Source organism: Trichomycterus rosablanca, chromosome 3, assembly GCF_030014385.1.
Source record: "Trichomycterus rosablanca isolate fTriRos1 chromosome 3, fTriRos1.hap1, whole genome shotgun sequence".
In the NCBI taxonomy this organism is placed as follows: Eukaryota; Metazoa; Chordata; class Actinopteri; order Siluriformes; family Trichomycteridae; genus Trichomycterus; species Trichomycterus rosablanca.
The window spans coordinates 2,450,092-2,476,002 of NC_085990.1; the positions used below are offsets into that span (position 1 = coordinate 2,450,092).

At 38.5% G+C, this 25,911-nt stretch overlaps 1 protein-coding gene across 1 annotated transcript; it reads right to left on the minus strand.

The window, feature by feature from the left end:
• Positions 1-4,309: 4,309 nt before the first annotated feature.
• Positions 4,310-25,858, minus strand: syt11b (synaptotagmin XIb). Its single transcript, XM_062992421.1, has 4 exons — positions 25,634-25,858; positions 8,959-9,851; positions 7,119-7,239; positions 4,310-7,033 (listed from the first exon to the last, which is right to left on the minus strand). Exons 1-4 carry the CDS (start codon positions 25,665-25,667, stop codon positions 6,723-6,725), a joined length of 1,359 nt encoding a protein of 452 aa, XP_062848491.1. The 5' UTR covers positions 25,668-25,858; the 3' UTR covers positions 4,310-6,722.
• Positions 25,859-25,911: the final 53 nt, after the last annotated feature.

Consider the following 25,911-nt stretch of genomic DNA (forward strand, 5'->3'; position numbering starts at 1 on the left):
TAACGGTGTTATACCACCTTTTCTATTATTTACACTGTTCAATTGTTTGGGAACTGAGGATTGTTGCAAGTTTACGGTGGATTTTTTATCCATTCTTGCTTTAAAAAAATACTTCTGTGCCCATGTGGTTACGTTGATTACAGAAGCATGATGGTCACACAGGTTAAACAAGGATTTTTGGCCTTGCACTTCTGGCACTGAAATATCACATATGATCTACAATATGATGTACATTAGACCTACATTTTTTGCATTCATACATTGATTAGTGTCCTTTCGATCTGATTATATAACCAATCATGATTCCTCATCTGTTACCAACTCACCTGCTTATTGTGGAAGGTTTAAAAACATTATTTTGCCATTATTTTTACAAAATACAGTCAAGTTGTTCAGCCAAAACATTAAAAGTTGTTTGTTAGTCAGTTAAATAAGGGATCAAGAGAACTGATTCTTGTTTTTATTGCATTCTCAAGCTATGCTCAAATGCCCCTTAATATACCAATGTAAAGTTCCAAGTAAACGTATTCCACTCATTAGCTTTATTGAGATATTGATTTGGTAGGAATGTTTTAGAATGACAGAAACCCCCCAGATAGATTTGGTACCCCACAATGTTCAATCCACGGCTGGAGAAAGAATTAGCAGAATAGAAAGGGAATATTAATATTTAAAGTTAAAGTTAGTCATAAAATAATAGCAATTTTTTTTTCTAACTGTGCTTTGTTTAAAGATACGTTTTAATGATATAATTTATCTGCACCATCTAATATTTTTGTACTTTAAGCAAAAAAGCATATAATGAATGTTTGATATGTGTAAATACGTTCATATAAGGACTGTTTTGCAGATTATGATTTTGCAATTGCGCACAGGACACGAGGGACATGGCAGAACAACTGTTAGAATTAAACCCTGCAGAGATGTGCTGTGATCCTGCAGAACAGAAGTGTGTGAGGTCAGGGATCTGTTTTATTATTAAGAGTCAACGGTGTCTGGTCAGCTAAAAACATTAATAATGGCTGCTTCTGAACTGCTCTGTTTTTGTCTGTTCCTCTACAGATGTGGAACTGCTTTTAAGTCAGTTCTGAAACACTGACATCCTCCTACATCTGATATTAGTGGTGATGTTTTTGTTCTCCCCTGTCAAAAGTATTCACTCACCCATCCACATCATTGAATTCAGGTGTTCCAATCACTTCCATGGCTACAGGTGTATAAAACCGAGCACCTCGGCATGCAGACTGCTTCTACACACATTAGTGAAAGAACGAGTCGCTCTCAGGAGCTCAGTGAATTCCAGCATGGTACCGTGATGCCACCTGTGCAACAAGTCCAGTCGTGAAATTTCCTCACTACTAAATATTCCACAGTCGACCGTCAGTGCTATTATAACAAAAAGGAAGCGATCGGGAACGACAGCGACTCAGCCACCAAGTGTTACCACGTAAAATGACAGGGCGGGGCAGCGGATGCTGAGGAACATAGTGCACAGAGGTCACCAACTTTCTGCAGAGTCGATCGCTACAGACCTACAAACTTCATGTGACCTTCAGATTAGCTCAGGAACAGTGTGTAGAGCTTCATGGAACGGGTTTCCATGGTCGAGCAGCTGCATCCAAGCCTTACATCACCAAGCGCAATGCAAAGCGTCGGATGCAGTGGTGTAAAGCACACCAACACTGGACTCTAGAGCAGTGGAGACGTGTTCTCTGGAGTGACAAATCACGCCTCTCCGTCTGGAGATCCGATGGATGAGTCTGGGTTTGGCGGTTGCCAGGAGAACGGTACCTGTCTGACTGCATTGTGCCGAGTGTAAAGTGTGGTGGAGGGGGGATTATGGTGTGGGGTCGTTTTTCAGGAGTCGGGCTCGGCCCCTTAGTTCCAGTGAAAGGAACTCTTAATGCTTTAGCACACCAAGAGATTTTGGACAATTTCATGCTCCCAACTTTGTGGGAACAGTTTGGGGATGGCCCTTTCCTGTTCCAACATGACTGCACACCAGTGCACAAAGCACAAGCTCCATAAAGACGTGGATGAGCCAGTTTGGTGTGGAAGAATTTGACTGGCCTGCACAGAGTCCTGACCTCAACCTGATAGAACACCTTTGGGATGAATTAGAGCGGAGACTGTGAGCCAGGCCTTCTCGTCCAACAGCAGTGTCTGACCTCACAAATGGTTAAAATTTCCCGTAAACACACTCCTAAACCTTGTGGAAAGCCTTCTCAGAAGAGTTGAAGCTGTTATAGCTGCAAAGGGTGGGTCAACAGCATATTAAACACTATGGATTAAGAATGGGACGTCACACAAGTTCATATGCGTGTGAAGGCAGACGAGCGATATAGTGTACCTAGAAGAGTTGAAGAAATGGAGCAGTACTTATTTTTAGTACTTATTTTAGTATTTGTTATTTTTGTACTGCAGGGTTTTAATGTTTTAGGAATTTAGAATACATTAGTTTTCAAAATACATTCTTCATTCTTGTACTTAGACGCTTATTTTACAGTACAAAAAAGCAAAGACTTAGCAAACCGTGTAAAAATTATTTTGCACTTGATTGATGCGTTTAATTAATAAAAAAAACACCTTTTATTGGAGCAGTTGAACGCCATAAACACGTGAAACACACGCTGCTGCCATGTCCACAAAAAACAAGGGCTCCCTCTAGTGGTGGTGACTATACATGACAGCGAAATTTCCAGAGAGGTCCTGATTTATCGCTTGCTTAAAAGCGATCAATAATCTACAAAATAAAGTCTAAAATAAGGCTGGAGACACATCCACATACCCCTGTTTTCTACACCCAATCCCTGACAAGTGCTGGTGTACATATAAGTCCATAAAACGTTTCTGCAAGTGTCTTATTTTTAATACAGCGGTAACTTAAAACTCGACGTCAGTTGGTTCTGGGAGTGGCGTTGAGTTTCAAGGTATTTTTTCCCGTAAGGATGTTTGGGAAGCCTGTTAATGCGTCCATGGTCTCGTGGAACTGCACATATTTTAGTCTAATGTAAAATAATGAGATAATTTTTGACACTTATACACTGAAAATAACACAAATATAATATAAAAACACTGAAATACAACTAAAAACAGTAAAATCAATAAAAATACAATAAAACCTGCACTTTACTTCTTTATTGTTTCCTTATGCTTCATAATTAGTGAAGAAAACAATTAATAATAAGCAGTAATAATTAAGAGAGGTTTAGTGTTTCTATGTCATTATTGTTTTTTTAACGATAAGCGTTTTAGACTCTGGGAGAAGCTGATTCTGATTCTCACCATTTCTCAGAAGCTGGAGCTGTAACACAAGTTTAAAAGTGAAACAGGGAGGAGAATCCAGATAAACACAGATACACGTGGAGCTGTAACACTGGATCTGACGCTTATTCCACACTAATGCAGATTCGTCTCATATTCGCATGACGTTTCATCGCATCACTCAAGCCGAGTGCTGAGCAAAGCAGCAGTCGCACACACGTTGAGTTTAAGGGAAAGGTGTTGAGTTTCAAAGATTTTGTGTTTAGGTTGAGTTACAAGGCACCACTATAATTGCATTAACAAATCATTAACAACGATGAGCTAGGGAGGGAGGGAGGGAGGGACTGACAGAGTGGGTTCCTCAAAACTGCTGCAATTACGACCTCTACTGGCTGATCGATGCCGCTTGCACAATGAGACGGAGGATAACGGAGATTGGTGCATGACTCTGTGTGCCATATGGATCCCCATATGAACCCTCCTGGTACAGGTGAAAAGAAGCGGAAGGGGCACTTGTTAGTTACGGCCCTCCTTGGTCAGGAGTGGAGCTCTGCAGCAATAGAGGCGGAAATACAAATAGGGTACTAGATTGGAAGGAAAATTGGCAGTGATAACTCAGTGGTTAAGGTACTGGACTAGTAATCAGAAGGTTGCCGGTTCAAGCCCCACCACTGCCAAGTTGCCACTGTTGGGCCCCTGAGCAAGGCCCTTAACCCTCAATTGCTCAAAATTGTATTCAGTCATAATTGTAAGTCGCTTTGGATAAAAGCATCTGCTAAATGTCGAAAATGTAAAATTGGGGGGAAATAAATTAAAAATGAAAAAGCATATATGACTATTTAAATATTTACATTTTTGGCATTTAGCAGATGCTTTTATATAAAGCTTACAGTACTGTGACAGTATATCGTCCAAGCGTGAGCAACCTGGCAGTGGACGGGCTTAAACAAGCATCCTTATGATTACTAGTCCAGTATCTTAATTAGATACTGCTAGACTACAAATATAAACTAATAGACAGAAAAAAAACCACACAAATAGACAGTTTCTTTATTTTTATCACATTTATTTTGCACATTCGGTCTGAGTGAGAACAACATACAGGTTAATGTGTCGTATTTAGCAAATGTCACCAAGCCTTCAGCTATCAACAAGTTATTTTCTGTTCCAAACGAACGATTCCTCAGTACATAAAATTAGTCAGTCAAAGGGTCACGAGCTTCAGTTTATGTCGACATCAATTATTAGATAAGGGATCTGAGTGTTACTGTGGTATTTTTGTCTGTTTCAGAGTATTTTACAATCGAATCTGAACTAAAACTGTGCAAAAACATCCAGAGAGCGGCAGTTTCACTCCTGTCAGGCAAGAGATGAGAGGCTATAGTGGGTACAGGCTTACAGGCAAACAAACAATTCCTCAGTTTATTCTTTTTAATCTACCTGTAGTGTTCTCAATCCATTGTTTACCCATGAATTATTAAGTGAAGGTTGAGTTTTTCTTTTATTCATTTAGATTGTAATTAGAACACTTGATGCGTGTACAGAAAGCCGTTTGCCTTCAGTATTCTTCCAGGGGTCGTTGTGGATAATAAACGACCCTATTTAATAAAAGTTGAGCTCTGAGGCTGGTTAGAGAAGTAATAGTGGGTAGTTAAGTCTAAAATCTAATCCTGTTCTAGTCTGCACAGATCAACAGTCTTCACCTTTACATCCTACTAACCCAGTCCTATTAGATTACACAGAACGTTTATTAATAATAACGTTTAGTTCTTCAGTAAACACACCACGTCAAACCTGTCCGACTGAAAACAATCATGCTGTTGGTGTTCAGTGAATGTAGAAGCATCATAGTGTGAACACACCGGTGCTCAGTTTACATACTGTACAATATTTACAGAGTCGTTTTATTCTATGACCGACGAAAGGCAGCTTCAGCACGTGTGACGTTTCTGACGTTTTTTGACTTTTGTGGAGTTTCTCAGTTAGTTTTGAGTAAAGGCTTACATTAAAGCATAGATCAATGATGCTAAATTATAAAAGCAACAGTAAAGTCATGTTACAACTCTGATAAACTGTCCACACTGATTGCAGTCGATTGCAGTTCACGTCTTGTCTGTATATCACAGTTTGTACCTGCAGTCTAATCATCGTGTGATAGCAGAACCAGAACCTGGCCAACATGAGTCTGCTTTATCCTCTGTACAGTAATTAATGCAGGTTATTTTACAGAAGGGATTCGGATTAGATGGCTAGCTTGTGGGGACAAACAGAACAATCAAGCCCTGATTACAGAAGGAATCCTACAAAACACCCTAATTAGAATCAATAAACTAGACAGGCATAGTGTGGCCTAGTTTGTGATGGACTGGCGACCTGTGTGGGTGTTTCCTGCATTTTGATGAATAAATCAGACCCACAGCGACCCTGTCCAGGTTAAAGAGGTGGTAACACTGACCATGAATGACTTTTTCGTCACACAAGGATCACTCAACGATTAATAAAAACAACAACGTTAAATTAAAGGCGAATTACTTGAGCAAGGCCGTTAACCCTGACCCTGCGCGCTGACCCTATTACCCTATTACCAAATGAGCTGGGATATGTAGGGAAAAATAATTCAATTGTACTGTACACGTGTATATATGAATATATGACAAATAAAGGTGAATATTTTGAGAGCGAAAGCTATTTTTATTGTATTCCAGTGTTTGTATATGATTGATTTGTGGGACTTCCCTATGATGTTCCCAGTTTCCCTGCAATCTACACAGACTTATCGAGTCTGTGTGTTGAGCAAATGTGACAATGCCAGAATCTAGTGTGTTCAGTAATCCCTTCCAACACCACTTCTTTTCACCTGCATGAGGCGAATTCATATGGAAGATCCGTATCGTGCACGGAGAGTCACGCAACGATCTCCAGCAACGTGCTTTTTCTAATTTAACAAAAGAAAATCAAGGCCACTGAGAAATAAGGCGGTTAACGGACAAGCTGGACTCGATCTGACCGCAGGTCGTTATACAGGCGGGGAATGAACGTGTGCACGCCACGATACGTTTAGACTTGTACGCTACTACAGTGTAATGGTTCGTTTTTTTAGTATCGGCTGCTATTTATTTTTTACAGTAGATGCTGAGATGTAGACATTAGACATGCAGTGCAGTGAGATACAGTACAGCGGGCGTGTGACGCGGTCCTGTGGCGTACGTTGCACCTAGATACGCACAATCACGACTGCTCTGATCGGGATATTGTCTTCATAACAGTCTCACATCAGTGTACATGAGAGTGATTTGGTCTCTGTGTGAATTAGCTCTGGACCTCTGTGCTCCTCAGGTCCCGCCGAGAGACCGATGAGTCGAGGCATCTATCGTACAGCCCGAGTGTGCTGTATGAGTGTGTGTGTGTGTGTGTGTGTGTGTTAGATCAGGTGTGTGTAGAGTAAAGAGCGAGCAGCCTCAGTATTCACTCAGGCTGTGCCACTTGGAGATCTGCCGGCGTGGATTTTGGCAGACCTCCTGCCAGTGGGTGGCGCCAGACGGGCAGGGACTGTGCGTGCCCAGCGCCAGACGCCCGACCACCTGGTTCTTGGTGGTGCGGTCGAAGTCCATGAGCAGAAATTCGATGGAGATGTCGGGCAGCAGGTCGGCGGGCACGTCGTAGATGAAGGACTCGTTGAAGACGGGGTTCAGCGTGCACTTCTTCACGTGCGTCTTCTTCTTGGCGATGCGTTTGCGGTTGTAAAACACGTTTACTTTCACGTACGGGTCTGTAAGAAGAGACGAGTTATGAAGTTAACACGTCTTAACGCTCACTTGTTTTTACACACTGCGTTTGTGCGGGTGCGTCCTTACTTCCAGCCAGGCCGGTGATGTCCAGTTTGGGAAGGTGTCGGGCCTTCAGCACCACCACGCTGAGTCTGTGAGAGACGGGTTGGTAGGACAGGGACACCAGCAGCTCGCCGCGGCTCACGCACTGCACAAGCGAATACACACAACATGAATCCTCAGTTCACTGATAACAGTCATGCAGTCATTCACTAAATCTTTATAGTTGATGCAAAGTTGGAACCGAAGTGGATTTGTCGAAGTTGTTGAGTTGTAGCTTCAACAATCACAACTCCTGTGCTAAAGTCTGAGAAACTGGACTGGATGAATGGTCATTTTATAGCCTAGATGTAAACTGGACAGTAATGTAGTTTATTGCAATACATTATTATTATTATTATTATTATTGGTAGTCATTATTAGTGTTAGTATCATAAATATTATTATTTTGTTATTAGAATCATGAATTATATTACCATTATTATTATTGTTGTTATTATTATCATCATTATTATTTTTATTATCATTATAATTATTTTAATCATTATTATTGTTTTCATTATTTTTACCAATTTTATTGCCATGATTATTATTATAATTATTATTGTTATAATATCATTTGTATTATCATCACTATTATTGTTATTAATGTTATTAGTATTGTTGTCATATTATTAATATTATTATTGTTATCATCATTATTTTACCATTGTTATTAATATTATATTTATTATAATTATTATATTCTTATTTTTATTATTATTAGTAATATTATTATCATAATTATTATTGTTATATCATTTTTATTATCATCATTATCGTTGTTATTAGTATTATTAGCATTAATTATTATTACTATTATAATTATTATTATTAAATGTATTTTTTATTGTCATTATATTATCTCTATTATTATTATTCATATTATTATTGTCATAATTATTATTATTGTTATTTTTATTTTACTGCTGTTATTATTAAAATTATTACTGTCAGAATATTATTACTGTTATTATATTATTATTATTAATATTATTAATTTCATAATAATTATTATTATATTAATTATACTTACTGTTATAATATTTTTTTATTATCATAATTATTACTATACTTTTCCCTGTTATCATCATTATTGTAATATGAGATGAAATATGAGTCCTTTTCTTTGAAGGGGCAGTTGTAGCCTAGTGGTTAAGGTACTGGATGAAGGTCGCTAGTTCAAGTCCTACTACTGCCAGGTTGCCACTGTTGGGCTCTTGAGCAAGGCCCTTAACCCTCCTAATTGCTTAGACTGTAAGTCGCATACAGGATAAAAGTGTCTACTAAATGCCGTAAATGTAAATTACTGTTGTTATTAGTATTATTGTAATTATATTATTATTATCATCATTAATATTATTATTATTATTAGAATTTACAGCTGAGATGATGTTCTAACTCCCCGTGTAAATAATGTTATATTATATATAAAGTCCAGTAGAGGGCGCAAATAAACCATTTTACACTGATTATTATATTATATTATATTATATTATATTATATTATATTATATTATATTATATTATATTAATTATATTATATTATATTATATTATATTATATTAGCGCCGCTTTATTCTGTTTAGTATTTCATTAAAGTAGAATTTATTTCGTCTTATATGAATCTCATCACTTTTGCAGCTAAATAGCAAAAGAGTTGACTGGAATATGACTGAAGGAATTTGGTACACGGTTCTGTGGAGTGCAAATCAAAACTGGAACTGTTTGGTCACTGTGAAACGGTTACGCTCCTTTCTGTTTCCTAGATAATTGTTCCTATAAGAGACGAAACACATCTGATTTTGTGGCGTACGCCCTGCGTTCACCTGCACGCTCCTCTTGCTGATGGGCTGCGTGATGTGAACTTTGCCCGAGCTGAGCTCCACGCCAGCCAGTGGCACCAGCACCTCGCCGATCACGTCGTCGCGGGCGAAGCGGTCGAAGCTCAGCACCAGGAAGTGCAGCGTGAGCTCGGAGACTGAACTGTAGGGGACGCCGTAGAAGGTGAAGGTCTCGTCGAAGGCCGGCTCCAGGGTCTTGCGCAGGACGCGGGTCTTGACGCGGTGCTTCTTCTCGGGCAGGATGGTCATCTTGACGTAGGGGTCGGCGCTGCCCGCCTGGCCGTCCACCGCGCGCAGCCCCTGCGCCTGCAGGACGGTCACCACCAGCGCCTTCTTAGGGAAGTTGTAGTCGACGGCGAGGCCGAGCGTCCCGCGATCGGCCTCGTCGGTGAAGGGCGTGGCGCCGCCGGACCCCGTGGCGCTGGAGCTCTGGCTGTCTCCGCTCCAGGTCTTCTCCAGGCAGCAGTAGTCCGAGCGAACGGGAAGCTCTCGCTCCAGACGAGGGACGGCGTCCGTCTCCACCCGCGGCGTCTCCTCCGGGCTCTTCTCCGTACCGGCGTCCACCATGACGACCGGGCAGCCCCTTCTGGCCTGCTCGACGTCGTTGCCGTTGCCGCCGACCCGTCGCACCAGCCGTACGATCCTCTTGCTGCTGGTCAGCGTCTCCGGGTAGATGCTCATGCCCTTCAGCATGTGGATGAACTTGTACGGCGGGTCTATTAACGGGTCGCCGTACTCCGACTGGACTCCGTGGAGCTTGTGGTTGCCGGTCACTCGCTGGTAGCGCTTCTGGCAGCAGGTCCACACGAAAATTAGAGCCACCACCACGACCACCAGAACGCCAGCGCCGATAAAACCCGCAAGCACGGGGGACATATCTGAGAGAGAGAGAGAGAGAGAGAGAGAGAGAGAGAGAGAGAGAGAGTGGTGTTAGTGTCGAGCTACACCTGCAAACAGAACGTGACTGTCTGGTCCAAAAAAGCAGGCATGACCTCCATCGATGCACCACTTGTAAACACAAAGTATTGGGATGCCCCTTCTAATCTAATCACATGCCCTTTTGACTGTATGGGCACAAATTCTCACAAACATGCTTCAAAGTCTTGTGAGAAACCTATTAAATGAGACGTCCAACAAGCTCATGGTCAGGTGTCTGAATATTTTTGGCCGTATTACTATGTAAAACATTTTCAACATGCAAGTCATTTATATATAGAAAATCATTCATTCATTCACTGTCTGTTTTATCACCGCTTTATCCTGGTCAGGGTCCCAGTGGGTCTGATTCACTGGGTGAAAGGTAGGACACACCCCGGACCGGTCGCCAGTCCATCACAGGGCAAACACACACACACACGTGGACTGTAAGAGGAAACCGAAGCACATGCAAACTCCACACACCACCTCCTTGTTTCTACACTCACTGTCCATTTTATCAGCTCCACTTACCATATAGAAGCACTTTGTAGTTCTACAATTACTGACTGTGGTCCATCTGTTCATGCTGTTCTTCAATGGTCAGGACCCCCACAGAGCAGGTATTATTTAGGTGGTGGATGATTCTGAGCACTGCAGTGACACTGACATGGTGGTGGTGTGTTAGTGTGTGTTGTGCTGGTATGAGTGGATCAGACACAGCAGCGCTGCTGGAGTTTTTAAATACCGTGTCCACTCACTGTCCACTCTATCAGACACTCCTACCTAGTCGGTCCACCTTGTAGATGTAAAGTCAGAGACGATCGCTCATCTATTGCTGCTGTTTGAGTCGGTCATCTTCTAGACCTTCATCAGTGGTCACAGGACGCTGCCCACGGGGCGCTGTTGGCTGGATATTTTTGGTTGGTGGACTATTCTCAGTCCAGCAGTGACAGTGAGGTGTTTAAAAATTCCATCAGTGCTGCTGTGTCTGATCCACTCATACCAGCACAACACACACTAACACACCACCACCATGTCAGTGTCACTGCAGTGCTGAGAATCATCCACCACCTAAATAATACCTGCTCTGTGGGGGTCCTGTGGGGGTCCTGACCATTGAAGAACAGCATGAAAGGGGGTAACAAAGCATGCAGAGAAACAGATGGACTACATACAAGTGTAACTTCCAGAAAAGTTGGGACGATTTTGTAAAATGTAAGTGTGGGTGCTGCACAGTATCCGGGGTCCTGGTTACCCGAGTTCGAACCTCAGCGCTCGTCACAGCTTCTCATGAATAATGTGATGTAATTAAACATAATTCAATATAAAGTAAGTGAATTATACTGGGGATTATGTATCTATAAAGCTGATTTTACTTCTCATATACAGGCTGAGGCTCTTAATTTTCAAATATATCATTAATTGATTTGCATTATAGCTGGAACTCAGAGCTCAAGTGAGAAGAAAACACAGTAAGAGAAATAAATCAGTGCCGGAATAGAACAGAGACGATTCAGAGAGACTCCGAGACTAAAACACATGAACAACAGGAAACTGAAACCAGAACAGAAGCCCAGTTATGTTTCTTTGTATAATCTAAGCACAGAAAGGTACAAGAGTGTAACTCTAGAGACGTTACATCACCGTCTGACGCAAACGCCATCGTGCTGCACTGGCACAGTGGGCATCACACAGCGAGTGAGAGAGAGAGAATGGGAGAGGCCGGGCAGGAAGATGGCGGAGATGGAGCAGAGAGAGAGAGAGAGGTGGTTTAAAGATACAGATGGAGATGTAGTACGAATCGGAGCTGAATCTGCATTAGTGTGGAATAAGTGTCAGATCCAGGGTTACAGCTCCACATGTATCTGTGTTTATCTGGATTTTCCTCCCTGTTTCACTTTTAAACTTGTGTTACAGCTCCAGCTTCTGATAAACGGTGAGAATCAGAATCAGCTTCTCCCAGAGTCTAAAACGCTTCTGGTTCAGAATAAAGCTTAACATGGTTTAATGTAGTAAAAGAAGGAGACAGGAGCACTAAACTTCTCTTCATTATTACTGCTCATAGGTTCCTCCACTAATCACATTCCTCACTCGCTGTTTTACTATGATAAGTCACGTTGAGCTTCGTTCACATCACTTTTACGGCTTCGTATCAAACAGTTCGTCTCATTGGAGGCGCTTTGGAAAAAGTCTGTGGCAAACTGGGTCAAAGTTTAATCAGGGAAATGCAGCGCACAATAGCGAGTACTCAGCTGTCAGCCGTACTGACAGTGATGAATGTTGGTGTTGTAATAAACCCTTGGCGGTGGTGGTGAACACCCCTCTGTGCTGCTGCCCTTTCAGCCGGAGAAGCTGCAGTGTGTGTGTGTGTGTGTGTGTGTGTGTGTGTGTGTGTGTGTGCTCTTAATGGGGCTTCTGAGACGAGATGAGACGATGCAGCGATGGCTGGTTGTCATGTGTGTGTGTGTGACCTCACGTACTGCATTATCAACACACACATTTAAGTAACACCAAGTAAACACACACACACACACACAGAGTTTAATCAGTCGTAGGTGTAAACCTGTCCTGTCTGGGTTGTATGCAACACTTCAGGTAAACAGGACCCACCACAATCCTGACCAGGTGCTCTTAATAGGGGTTTTGGTTGTGATCTGGTTGTGATTGAGTGGTTAGGTGTTTGTGTTACCTCACATGTACTGCATTATCAACACACACATTCAGGTAACACTAAACACACATACAATTAACATACAGGTTAATCAGTCTTAGGTCAGAACTCGTCCTGTCTGGGGTGTATGCAGGTAAACAGGACCCACCACAATCCTGACCAGGTGCTCTTAATAGGGCTTTTGAGACTAGATAAGACACTGCAGTGATATCTGGCTGTGATTGGATGGTTAGGTGTTTGTGTTTTTGAGTCATTGCTGAAGAAATACATGTTGTGTGTGTGTGTGTGTGTGTGTGTGTGTGTGTGTGTGTGTTACCTCACATGTACTGCATTATTAACACACACATTCCAGTAACACTAGTTAAACACACACTGTTCATACAGGTTAATCAGTCGTAGGTCAGAACTCGTCCTGTCTGGGGTGTATGCAACATTTCAGGTAAACCGGACCCACCACGACCCTGACCAGGTGCTCTTAATGGGGTTTCTGAAACGAGATGAGACGCTGCAGCGATGGCTGGTTGTCGTGTGTGTGTGTGTGTGTGTGTGTGTGATCTCACATGTACTGAATTATAAGTGTGAACCCGTCCTGTCAGGGGTATGTTAAACTGGACCCACTAAGACCCTGACCAGGCTGCTCCTGTATTTAGGGGTCGCCACAGCGGATCTGGTTCTCGTACCAGACTTGGCACTGTTTTTACCCTTCCTGACACACCCCTCCTGTTTATATCCAGGCTTGGGACCTGCGCACTGACAAGTGCACCTCCCAACGACCAGGCTGTTTTGTACTGGCACCCCAGCCGGGCAGCAGAAACCATCACCGCCCCAGCAATGAGAAACCCAGTTTCAGCCACTTGGGTAACTGGATACGACGAAACTGAATGTTTAAATGTCACGGTTCCGTTTCACTTCCTCTCGTCTCCTTTCTCTGGGTTTTCTCTTCAGTTCTGCGTCTGTACACAAAGCCAGCGCCGCCCGCTCACACCGGGCACTGGTGCCTGCAGGATTCCAGCAGGATGATGTCAGATTTTGGAACGCGCTCAAAGCCAAGTGTTCCAGTCGTCTGGAAATGGCCTCAGGGGACGGAACACACACACACACACACACACACACTCCAAAAATAGTAAAATGCCCAAATGCTTAGACATCAGCAGTGTATGCTGGCCCAATATTGCTGAGCTCTGGGGATCCAGTCGGGCGTCTGCACAGACACGATTGGCTACTGCCCGAGGCGGCCACTGCCGTTGGCGCCCTGTTCTCTTCACGGATGAGCGCACGTTTACAGTAAGACTGTTATGGTGTATAATTAGCGTAGGCCCGAGCAGGTCTGCGACCTGTCACCAGTGCAGACGTTAATTAGCCGGCGTGGACGAGCCCCGGTGCGCTCTGGGAGCAGCACTGGTATGCAGATAAGCCGGTTAAAGCAGCTGCTGGCACGTCGCCCTCGCCATAAAATCTGTAACGACGGGCGTAACATGAGCAGGACCGAATTAATGCTGGTATGAAGCGCATTCTTGTCTCTGACCTTCTATATGAGAACCACACCCACTATGCTACATCATCATCATGGCCGTTAATACCTGAGCAGCCTGACAGGAGATAAGGCTGTGCCATCTGATGCCACCCTTCCAATAACTCATGTGTGTTAAATGTCTAAACATGCCAATTATAGCTGCGTGTATTAATCAGAGGTATCAGAGGTAATGCGATGCAGGTGCTAGGATGTTGGGTATCGTTTGTATTTTTGCAATTCTGATTCCAATTCCTGCTATGGATTCCCTGATTCAGCTCCATAATGGTAAAAAAAAAAGATAAAATGTTTAGATACCAAAAATATCTTTAGTATTTTTGATAATGGATACCTGTAACCATGACTGTTATGTTTTTGTTTTTCGATTTCTGTTTACCACATATGTTCTAATTTTCTCTGCGACGGAATACATACCTCAAATATGTATCTCTTTGCCTATATGTATGTAAAAATTTCAATAAAAATGTGAGTTTCTAAATATATATATATATATATATATCTTTAGTATTAACTAAACATTCACAAACTCAAAATAAACTATAAGAATAAACTTTAATAAGTATAAATAATATTTAATAAATATAAATTATATACAATATAAATAATAAACTTTAAGAACTATAAGAATAAACTGTAATAAATATAAATAATAATAAATACATATAATAAATAAACGTAAATAATAAATAATTTAAATACATATAAATAATATTTAATAAATATAAATAATACATATACGTATATATAATACTACAATAATGCTAAAGAATAAACTTTAACAAATATAAACAATAATAAATAAATAAATATAAATAATACACTTTAAGCACTATAAGAATAAACCTTAATAAATATAAATAATACTAAATAAATATAAATTTTATATAACTGAAATAAATATAAATAATATTTAATAATTATAAATGATAAACTAATACATAAATAATAATAAATAAATCTAAATAATATATTATTTAAATAAATTATTTAATAAACTTAATTAATACTTAATTAAATAAATACTTAATAAAACTTATACTTAATAAAATAATACTTAATAATACTAAATAAAATAAATAGTATAGTTTAAGAATTATAAGAATAAACTTTAATTATAAATTATAATTTAATTAATAATAAATAAATACAATACATAAATAATATATCATTTAAATAATTATAAATAATATTTAATAAATATAAATCATTAACTTTAGAAACTAAAAGAATAAACTTTAATAAATACCAATATAAATATAATAAATACATAATATTTAATAAATACATATAAATTACAAGAATAAACTTTGAAACATATAAATAATATATAAATAACTAGAATAAATAAAATAAATAAATGTAAATTATATTTAATAAATATAAATAATAAATATTAAACTGTGAAGGTCATTTCTGAGGAAAATAAGTCCATCCGAGAAGCAACATGGACAAAATGCTGGAACTGAAGGGTGTTCAGTACACAACATGTAGCTTCTTACAACCAAATAAACCATAAAAAGTCACGACATAAATCAGAGGGTGACAGAGGGTTGTCGTTTTGTTTTTATAAAAAGAAGTCGAACTTTCGACTGTTTATCGCGGTCCATATTGAACACGGTTTTAAGGTTAGCAATGTCAGGTCCTAGCAGATATGTACGTCCTCGCAAATAGGTATCCTTCGTTTACAATAATAAAAGGTCGTCATGTTTACAAACCGATAACCAGAACTGAAATGTAGTTTGTACCTGGTACCTGGCCTGGCCATTTTGTAGTTGTTTGTAAATTGGAACCAAGTTCCGGTTCCCAACCCAAGCAGGTATTGGTCCAGTTGATATTTACCTGCCAGGAAAACCAACTCTCAGGAGCTTCAAGAAGCTTCACACAAGTACAAGATCACAATTGTGAACGTCAAGCATGGGTGGGAGTGGTGGGACCCAAGGTTTGGTGTGTCTAGAACTTTGAGTTCAACCCTATCTAACATCACTGTGTGGTCACTTAGTAATAAATACTTGTATGGTCCTTCCTGGATCAAGTTTATTGGTGATTCATTGCTGTACAGCGTCCAGTTCTTTCACCGTCAGTGCAGTTTGTGTGTTTCTGACCCACGCTTTGTGATCCGATACTGATTTTCCGCTTCCTGCTCCTTTTCTTCCTCCTCCTCTTCAGTACCGTGACTCAGTAAGAGACGTTTCTTCACTCCCACAGTCAGTACCGGCTGGCACCACGTACAGCGGGGCTGCTGTCTACGTCGGCACTGTCCCACAGAGCTGCCCACAGAAAGAACGGCTATAGCTACGTCATCGGCGTCATTCCTGAGTCATTTCTGAATAGGTCCGGCCATTCAACTAATGACTGACTCCCACTGATGCGCCTCTTATAGATAATAAACTCCTTTATACTCAAAATAATAAAGAATATCAAAAAATAAAATACATTTAATTAATAATAAATAAATCTAATAAACAAATATTAATAATATATAATTTATATACAGACAAATATTTATATATTTAATAGATATAAATAATATACTTTAAATACTATAGGAATAAACCTTAATATATATTAATAATAATAAATAAATATAAATAACATTTAATAAATATAAGTAATATTTAAAATATATAAATGATATACTTTAAGCATAAATAAATATAATAAATATTAATTTTATATAATTTAAATAAATACAAATATATAAATAAATATAAATAGTATTTAATAAATATAACTAATAAACTTTAAGAACTATAAGAATAAGCTTTAATACATAAAATTAATATTAAAAAATATAATAAATAAGTATAAATAATATATAATTTAAATACATACCAATAATATTTAATAAATATAAATAATATAATTACTATAAGAATAAACCTTAATAAATATAAATAATAATAAATAAATATAAATAATATTTAATAAATATAAATAAACTTTAAGAACTATAACAATAAGCTTTAATACATATAATAAATATTAAAAATATAATAAATAAATAATTATAAATAATATGTAATTTAAATACATACAAATAATATTTAATAAATATCAATAATATACTTTAAATACTAAAACAATAAACTTTAATAAATACAAATAATAATAAATAAATATAATAATATAAATTGTATATAATTTAAACAAATATAAATATATTTAAAAAATGTAAATAATAAACTTTAAGAACTATAAGAATAAATATTTAAATAAATATAAATAATATAAATAACCCCCTTAATACTCAAAATCAACAGATTTTAATATTTACAAATGTAGGACCGATCCTAAATAGGGGACCACATAGTTCACTACATAGTGTTTAGAAACCAAAATGTATTACTGGACAATCAAGGGAACGGTTTTATTTATCATATTTACATACACACAAGTATCCCAGTATCTTGGAAGCTGGGGTCAGAAGGGCCCAACAGTGGCTGCATGGCTGATCCATGATCCAAACCCACTAGGCTTCCACGGTCCCTGAGGTGAACGTTGCTACGCTATTCATGAGTAAGCTGTTTGGGATTGGTCCCACGTCACTTGTGAACCTTGTGAACGTCCAGTATGCCATTCTCTATACTATTCTCTGTACAAACGGACCAAACACTGTAGTGGTCAAAGCATTTAGGTCATTTAAAGATCATCTGTCTTTTACAGCTAAATTCACCTTGACCGGAGCAGATAGGAGAGATTTCATCGTGATAGCTCACACCTGATCTACTGCAGCAAACTAAATTGAAGGTGCTTATCAGATTCCCACTAATCCAGTCCTCTAAGTGCTTCCTGACCGGCGCCGGACGCTCCTTCCCTTCATCGAGTCAACCTGGACACACTGTTTTTTGTTTTCATTCCCTCACTTACTTCAGACACAATAACCCTCCCATCCCCCCAGACTGTCACACACACACACATCAGATTTCATTAGTGCTGAAAACACAGCGGGACAAACGGAGCGCGGCATCGTGCCACATGGGCTGACGGGAGTCTGAGCGTGAAGATATGCACACCCAAAGGATGAAAGCATCTGTAATTTCAATACGTAATGTCAGTATGGGGAAAAAAGCTTCCAAAACGACACCAGTATCAGTATCGGTATGGTTCAGACGAGGCCACAGTAATACTGAGCTGTAAGCCTTGTTATTGTAGGTGCTATTTTAATTAGGGCTGGCTAATTCGATCCGATACCGTCATTTCTCCTCTCAAACAACTAAGCAGTAATAATAATACACGTCTCAATGCACCATGGGTAAACTAGCTATCTAAATAACAACGCTCAGACTGTAAAACAAATATTCTAAAGGAATAAATACAGAACCTACAACATCACACACAGAACATTTAGCAGCATTTTTGGCTTGTTTAACAGCACCGTACAAACATTTAAAACACGTGACACATCTCGCTTTACGGCGTGTCGTCCAAAGTGTCTACAGAAGATGTGGATGTCAATCAAACGCGATGGACCAATTAGAATTGACGCAGAGTAATCCACTAATGGATTAATGGTTGAGGATGTGAGAGATCTCCAAGCCGGGACAAGATTTTCTTTATCTCAGGTGAGCGATTTATCATTTATAGGGATGTAACGATACACTCTACCCACGATACGATGCGATTCACAATACTGGGTTCACGATACCATTTTCCCCCGATTTTTTTAAAAACTGAATTAAACTGAAAAATTGAAGACAAATGATGACAAAGTTTCCTTTTATTATTTCTGTTAAAAAAACAAACTAAAATTGTATTACTATTCTTATCTTTTGTTTATCTATATAATGAGTGTCCTTTTATTTCTGAGGTAAGTACAAACTATGCAAAACAATTTTGAATTAAGCCCAATTTGGCTGAAAACCCCCGAATTTGGCAACCAGGCGTACAGCGCCAGTGTCATCTAGGCGAGGTTTATAGCGCCAGCACCCTCTGCAGTTTAAAGTGAATATCGATTCATTTTACATGTGAAATCGATTTGAATCGTGGAATTTTTTTATCAATTATTAACTGTATTGTGGTAAATCTTACATCCCTAATCATTTATAAAGTGATTTTTATTGTGTTTAAACAGTGTGTTTAGATGTGGCAGTAGTAGATGATTTTTATTGTGTTTAAACAGTGTGTTTAGATGTGGCAGTAGTAGATGATTTTTATTGTGTTTAAACAGTGTGTTTAGATGTGGCAGTAGTAGATGATTTTTATTGTGTTTAAACAGTGTGTTTAGATGTGGCAGTAGTAGATGATTTTTATTGTGTTTAAACAGTGTGTTTAGATGTGGCAGTAGTAGATGATTTTTATTGTGTTTAAACAGTGTGTTTAGATGTGGCAGTAGTAGATGATTTTTATTGTGTTCAAACAGTGTGTTTAGATGTGGCAGTAGTAGATGATTTTTATTGTGTTTAAACAGTGTGTTTAGATGTGGCAGTAGTAGATGATATTTATTGTGTTCAAACTGTGTTTAGATGTGGCAGTAGTAGATGATTTTTATTGTGTTCAAACAGTGTGTTTAGATGTGGCAGTAGTAGATGATTTTTATTGTGTTTAAACAGTGTGTTTAGATGTGGCAGTAGTAGATGATTTTTATTGTGTTTAAACAGTGTGTTTAGATGTGGCAGTAGTAGATGATTTTTATTGTGTTCAAACTGTGTTTAGATGTGGCAGTAGTAGATGATTTTTATTGTGTTCAAACAGTGTGTTTAGATGTGGCAGTAGTAGATGATTTTTATTGTGTTTAAACCATGTTGTTAGATGTGGCAGTAGTAGATGATTTTTATTGTGTTCAAACAGTGTGTTTAGATGTGGCAGTAGTAGATGATTTTTATTGTGTTTAAACCATGTTGTTAGATGTGGCAGTAGTAGATGATTGTTTAAAATGCTAAAAGTTGAAGCAGATCGGTGTGTTTTCATTTCTGAATGGCTGTTGTGGATGAGTTGTAGATCAGTGGCACATGTTAATCATGTCAAATAGATGATGGCAATAAACGGCGCTCTGTTGGAACGTATCTTCGTGTGTTATTTGCTTAACATACAAACAATGGCCTTATTTACATGAAGTGTTATTTACATGAAGTGTTATTTACACTGTGTTATTTACATGAAGTGTTATTTACACTGTGTTATTTACATGAAGTGTTATTTACATGAAGTGTTATTTACATGAAGTGTTATTTACACTGTGTTATTTACATGAAGTGTTATTTACACTGTGTTATTTACATGAAGTGTTATTTACATGAAGTGTTATTTACACTGTGTTATTTACATGAAGTGTTATTTACAGTAAGTGTTATTTACATGAAGTGTTATTTACACTGTGTTATTTACATGAAGTGTTATTTACATGAAGTGTTATTTACAGTAAGTGTTATTTACAGTAAGTGTTATTTACATGAAGTGTTATTTACACTGTGTTATTTACATGAAGTGTTATTTACATGAAGTGTTATTTACACTGTGTTATTTACATGAAGTGTTATTTACATGAAGTGTTATTTACATGAAGTGTTATTTACACTGTGTTATTTACATGAAGTGTTATTTACACTGTGTTATTTACATGAAGTGTTATTTACATGAAGTGTTATTTACACTGTGTTATTTACATGAAGTGTTATTTACACTGTGTTATTTACACTGTGTTATTTACATGAAGTGTTATTTACATGAAGTGTTATTTACAGTAAGTGTTATTTACATGAAGTGTTATTTACAGTAAGTGTTATTTACATGAAGTGTTATTTACATGAAGTGTTATTTACACTGTGTTATTTACACTGTGTTATTTACATGAAGTGTTATTTACACTGTGTTATTTACATGAAGTGTTATTTACACTGTGTTATTTACATGAAGTGTTATTTACAGTAAGTGTTATTTACAGTAAGTGTTATTTACATGAAGTGTTATTTACAGTAAGTGTTATTTACAGTAAGTGTTATTTACATGAAGTGTTATTTACACTGTGTTATTTACATTAGGTGTTATTTACATGAAGTGTTATTTACAGTAAGTGTTATTTACATGAAGTGTTATTTACACTGTGTTATTTACATTAGGTGTTATTTACATGAAGTGTTATTTACAGTAAGTGTTATTTACATGAAGTGTTATTTACACTGTGTTATTTACATGAAGTGTTATTTACATGAAGTGTTATTTACACTGTGTTATTTACATGAAGTGTTATTTACATTAGGTGTTATTTACATGAAGTGTTATTTACAGTAAGTGTTATTTACATGAAGTGTTATTTACAGTAAGTGTTATTTACATGAAGTGTTATTTACATGAAGTGTTATTTACACTGTGTTATTTACATGAAGTGTTATTTACATTAGGTGTTATTTACAGTAAGTGTTATTTACATGAAGTGTTATTTACACTGTGTTATTTACATGAAGCAACAGTATCAGATCGAATTACATGTTTTTTTCCTTCCGATATCCGATCCAGTGATTTGGGCCAATATCGGACCGATACCGATACTCCGCCAGCCCTAATTTTAATACATGCCTTGACAATACAGTATTTAAAGCGTTCTTTAAATAGCCTGATGTATGGTTTGAATTACAGGGAGGATTGGGCAGTCTGACCCTTCCTGCTCCCTACCTCCCAAAAGGAGGTAAACACAACAGTTCAGGTGGGTCGTTATTAAGCTAAACTGTAACTTCAGGCAACATTTAGAAACTAGCAAATGAGACACAATCTAAGTAAAAAACCCAGAAAGCGTTAAAGTGTATTAAACAAGCTAGATAGCTAGTTGACCTTTATTGGCAGCTTACACAGATTACGTAGATCTGATCTAATTTCTTCTGTTGTGAGAAACATAGCGAGTAAAATGAGGTCATAGCAGGTCATACCACCCAAAATATCAGCACCACAAGCATCGACAAAAGTGCAAAGATGCCACCAACATTCGACCAACAGCAGTATTTCCCAGCCTATTTACATCTGTAATATTTGTGGTACATCTATTAGTCTAGTGTGGCACCACGACGTCTTTATATATCCGTATCATGGTTACTAGTTTACTACTACTACTAGATTACTAGTCAGGTAGCTTACGCGCTCGGCTACAACAGACAAAAAGAGTTTTAAACCTAACAAATAAAAACGCCGACATTTATTTTCATTGTGACGTGCTGTCCGTATATAAAGTACGTTTTGTGGGGTGCCATAAAGCATGATGTGTGTATTTATTGTTCATTAATAGGAAACCGGGAGCAGAATGGCCTGGGTTCGATTCCCTTTCTTTGTAGAGTTTGCATGTTCTCCCTAAGTTCTTGTGGGTTTCCTCCGCACCAGTGTTAATTTCGTTGACGAATGATTTTCGTCACAGTTTTCGTTAACGAACCTTTTTTTCATGACAAAAACGAGACGATAACTGAATAAAAACTACAAAAAAAAGATAAAAACTATGACGAAATGAATCGACACTTTCGTCAACGAATAAAAACGAGACGAAAAATGTTTGGCAGGGACGACATCCAATCAGAACTGATTTAGTTTTGTGGAAGGTAGGGACAAGTTAGGAAGAGATCCAATCAGAACTACTTTAGCGTATGTGGAGGGGCGGGACAAGCCGGGTAGCCATCCAATCAGTACTAATCTCTTTTGCGGTACCGCGGTAAGACCACACTCGCACAAATTTGTCATTTGACGTCATGAAAAACAAGACGATGTGTGTAAACCATGTGGGGCGACGATCTCGGGTAAAAACACAACACATCTGAAACATCTGGCACCGCTGGCAGTATAATGGCAACATAACGGCACAGCTGCTTTTATGGTACCCAGTTTTATAAAGAATGTAATATGCAATTTGTTATGAACAGTGCATATATGTTTCAGGTAGAGCAGAACTACTGGTCATTAATATTTTGTTATTGTTATGCTCAATAAGCAGCTCAGGTAAATAAAGATGTTTGAAATAAGTTAAATCTGGTTTTGTGTGTATTGCACATTCAAACATTAATAATATTCCATAACTGGTTAAAAATGTTTCATTTTGTGTAAGTGTATATAATGACTTAAATAATTTAAGGGAAGTGATAAAAAAGCATTTACATTTTACACCCTTTATATTTTAGTCGACTGAATCGACTGTAGATTTAGTCGACTATATTCTTATAATAATTAGTCGACTAAAACTAGACTAAAATTAAAACAATTCAGATGACTAAATTATGACTAAAACTAAAACTACATTTGCTGTCAAAATGAACACAGCTCCGGGTGCTCCCCACCCAGCCTGAGGAATTAACCCCCACACCTCGATTCATACCCCACCTAACTTAATACCCACAAATGATTCAAATCTGCACATGGGTTAATGCCCCACCTAAAACAATACCCCCACACCTACACCTTAATCCATACCCCACCTAACTTAATACCCGCAGATGATTTCAATCCATACCCCACCTAACTTAATACCCCCAGATGATTTAAATATGAACCTGGGTTAATACCCCACCTAAATTACCCCCCCCCCCCCCCCCCCTACACCTTAATCCATACCCCACCTAGCTTAATACCCACAAATGATTCAAATCTGCACATGGGTTAATGCCCCACCTAAAACAATACCCCCACACCTACGCCTTAATCCATACCCCACCTAACTTAATACCCCCAAATGATTTAAATCCATACCCCACCTAACTTAATACCCACAAATGATTCAAATCTGCACATGGGTTAATGCCCCACCTAAAACAATACCCCCACACCTACACCTTAATCCATACCCCACCTAACTTAATACCCCCAAATGATTTAAATCCATACCCCACCTAACTTAATACCCACAAATGATTCAAATCTGCACATGGGTTAATGCCCCACCTAAAACAATACCCCCACACCTACACCTTAATCCATACCCCACCTAACTTAATACCCGCAGATGATTTCAATCCATACCCCACCTAACTTAATACCCACAAATGATTCAAATCTGCACATGGGTTAATGCCCCACCTAAAACAATACCCCCACACCTACACCTTAATCCATACCCCACCTAACTTAATACCCGCAGATGATTTCAATCCATACCCCACCTAACTTAATACCCCCAGATGATTTAAATATGAACCTGGGTTAATACCCCACCTAAATTACCCCCCCCCCCCCCCCTACACCTTAATCCATACCCCACCTAGCTTAATACCCACAAATGATTCAAATCTGCACATGGGTTAATGCCCCACCTAAAACAATACCCCCACACCTACGCCTTAATCCATACCCCACCTAACTTAATACCCCCAAATGATTTAAATCCATACCCCACCTAACTTAATACCCACAAATGATTCAAATCTGCACATGGGTTAATGCCCCACCTAAAACAATACCCCCACACCTACACCTTAATCCATACCCCACCTAACTCAATACCCGCAAATGATTTAAATCCATACCCCACCTAACTTAATACCCCCAGATGATTTAAATATGAACCTGGGTTAATACCCCACCTAAATTACCACCCCCCCCCCACACCTACACCTCAATCCATACCCCACCTAACTTAATACCCCCAAATGATTTAAATTCATACCCCACCTAAATGAATACCCCCAAATTATTTAAATCTGCACCTGTGTTAATACCCCACCTAAAACAATACCCCCACACCTACACCTCAATCCATACCCCACCTAACTTAATACCCCCAAATGATTTAAATCCATACCCCACCTAACTTAATACCCCCAAATGATTTAAATCCATACCCCACCTAACTTAATACCCCCAGATGATTTAAATTCATACCCCACCTAAATGAATACCCCCAAATTATTTAAATCTGCACCTGTGTTAATGCCACACCTAAATTAAACCCCATACTTATAACTCTATTCATACCCTACCTCACTTAATACCCCCAAATGATTTAAATGTATACCCCACCTAAATTAATACCCACATACCTACACCTCAATCCATACTCCACCTACAATTCTGAAGAAATGCAGTCAGGTTATTATGGGGATACTAAATTGCCCTAAGTGTGTGTGTGTGTGTGTGTGTGTGTGTCCTGTGATGGACTGGTGACCTGTCCACCTGTCCATGGTGTTTCCTAATTTCTAACCAATAAATCACACCCACTGCCACCCTGACCAGAATAAATAAGTGTTAAAACAAACAATGAATGAATGAAACAAATGAAACAATGGACTTAATGTCCCTCGAATAGACACTAATTATTACCCCAGCCTATAATAATATAAAAATAATCTTTATACATCGCATATTTTAAATAAAACGTACAAGATTAAACAACTAATACAGATTTCAGGGTGAAAATGTGATGTGATTGTGTGTATAAATAAATAGTTAATCATGATAATAAATGCAGTGCGGTGTTTATATCCACCTGTACTGTCTGATACTCAGCCCCATGTTTACATCATTCATACAGCACACATTCCTGCATGTCTGGCTCTCACAGGAACACAGTTAATAAATAATTCTACATTATTATAACAGTTTTAACAGATATTAGAAGCAGGCCCCGCTGCAGGACTCACCGTACGCTGCTCGTATCTCGGTGATCTCGGCCATTTTGAGGGATGGGAAGCGCCGCGTGTGGTCCGACAAAACAAACTTGAATTTAAACAACTTTCGACAACAATTCCTCTAATTAATACAGATTATCTGTAAGATTCATGACTGTAGTTCTGTAAAAGTCGCACAGCCGGAGCGCTGGATGGATCTGCGCGGTGAGGTGGACGGTAGATGACCGTTAGGTGGTGGCTGCGATGCTGCGCAGTGGAGGATGCTGCTGCTGCTGCGCTTTAAGATGCTT

What these genes read in the sequence shown, in the direction of transcription:
- syt11b (XM_062992421.1), bottom strand. Translation starts at nt 25,667, where the DNA reads ATGGCCGAGATCACCGAGATACGAGCAGCGTACG. An exon ending in TCAGCAAGAGGAGCGTGCAG is followed by an intron (nt 7,240 to 8,958) that starts GTGAACGCAGGG and finishes TCGCTTGTGCAG; the next exon opens with TGCGTGAGCCGCGGCGAGCT. An exon ending in CATCACCGGCCTGGCTGGAA is followed by an intron (nt 7,034 to 7,118) that starts GTAAGGACGCAC and finishes CTCTTCTTACAG; the next exon opens with ACCCGTACGTGAAAGTAAAC.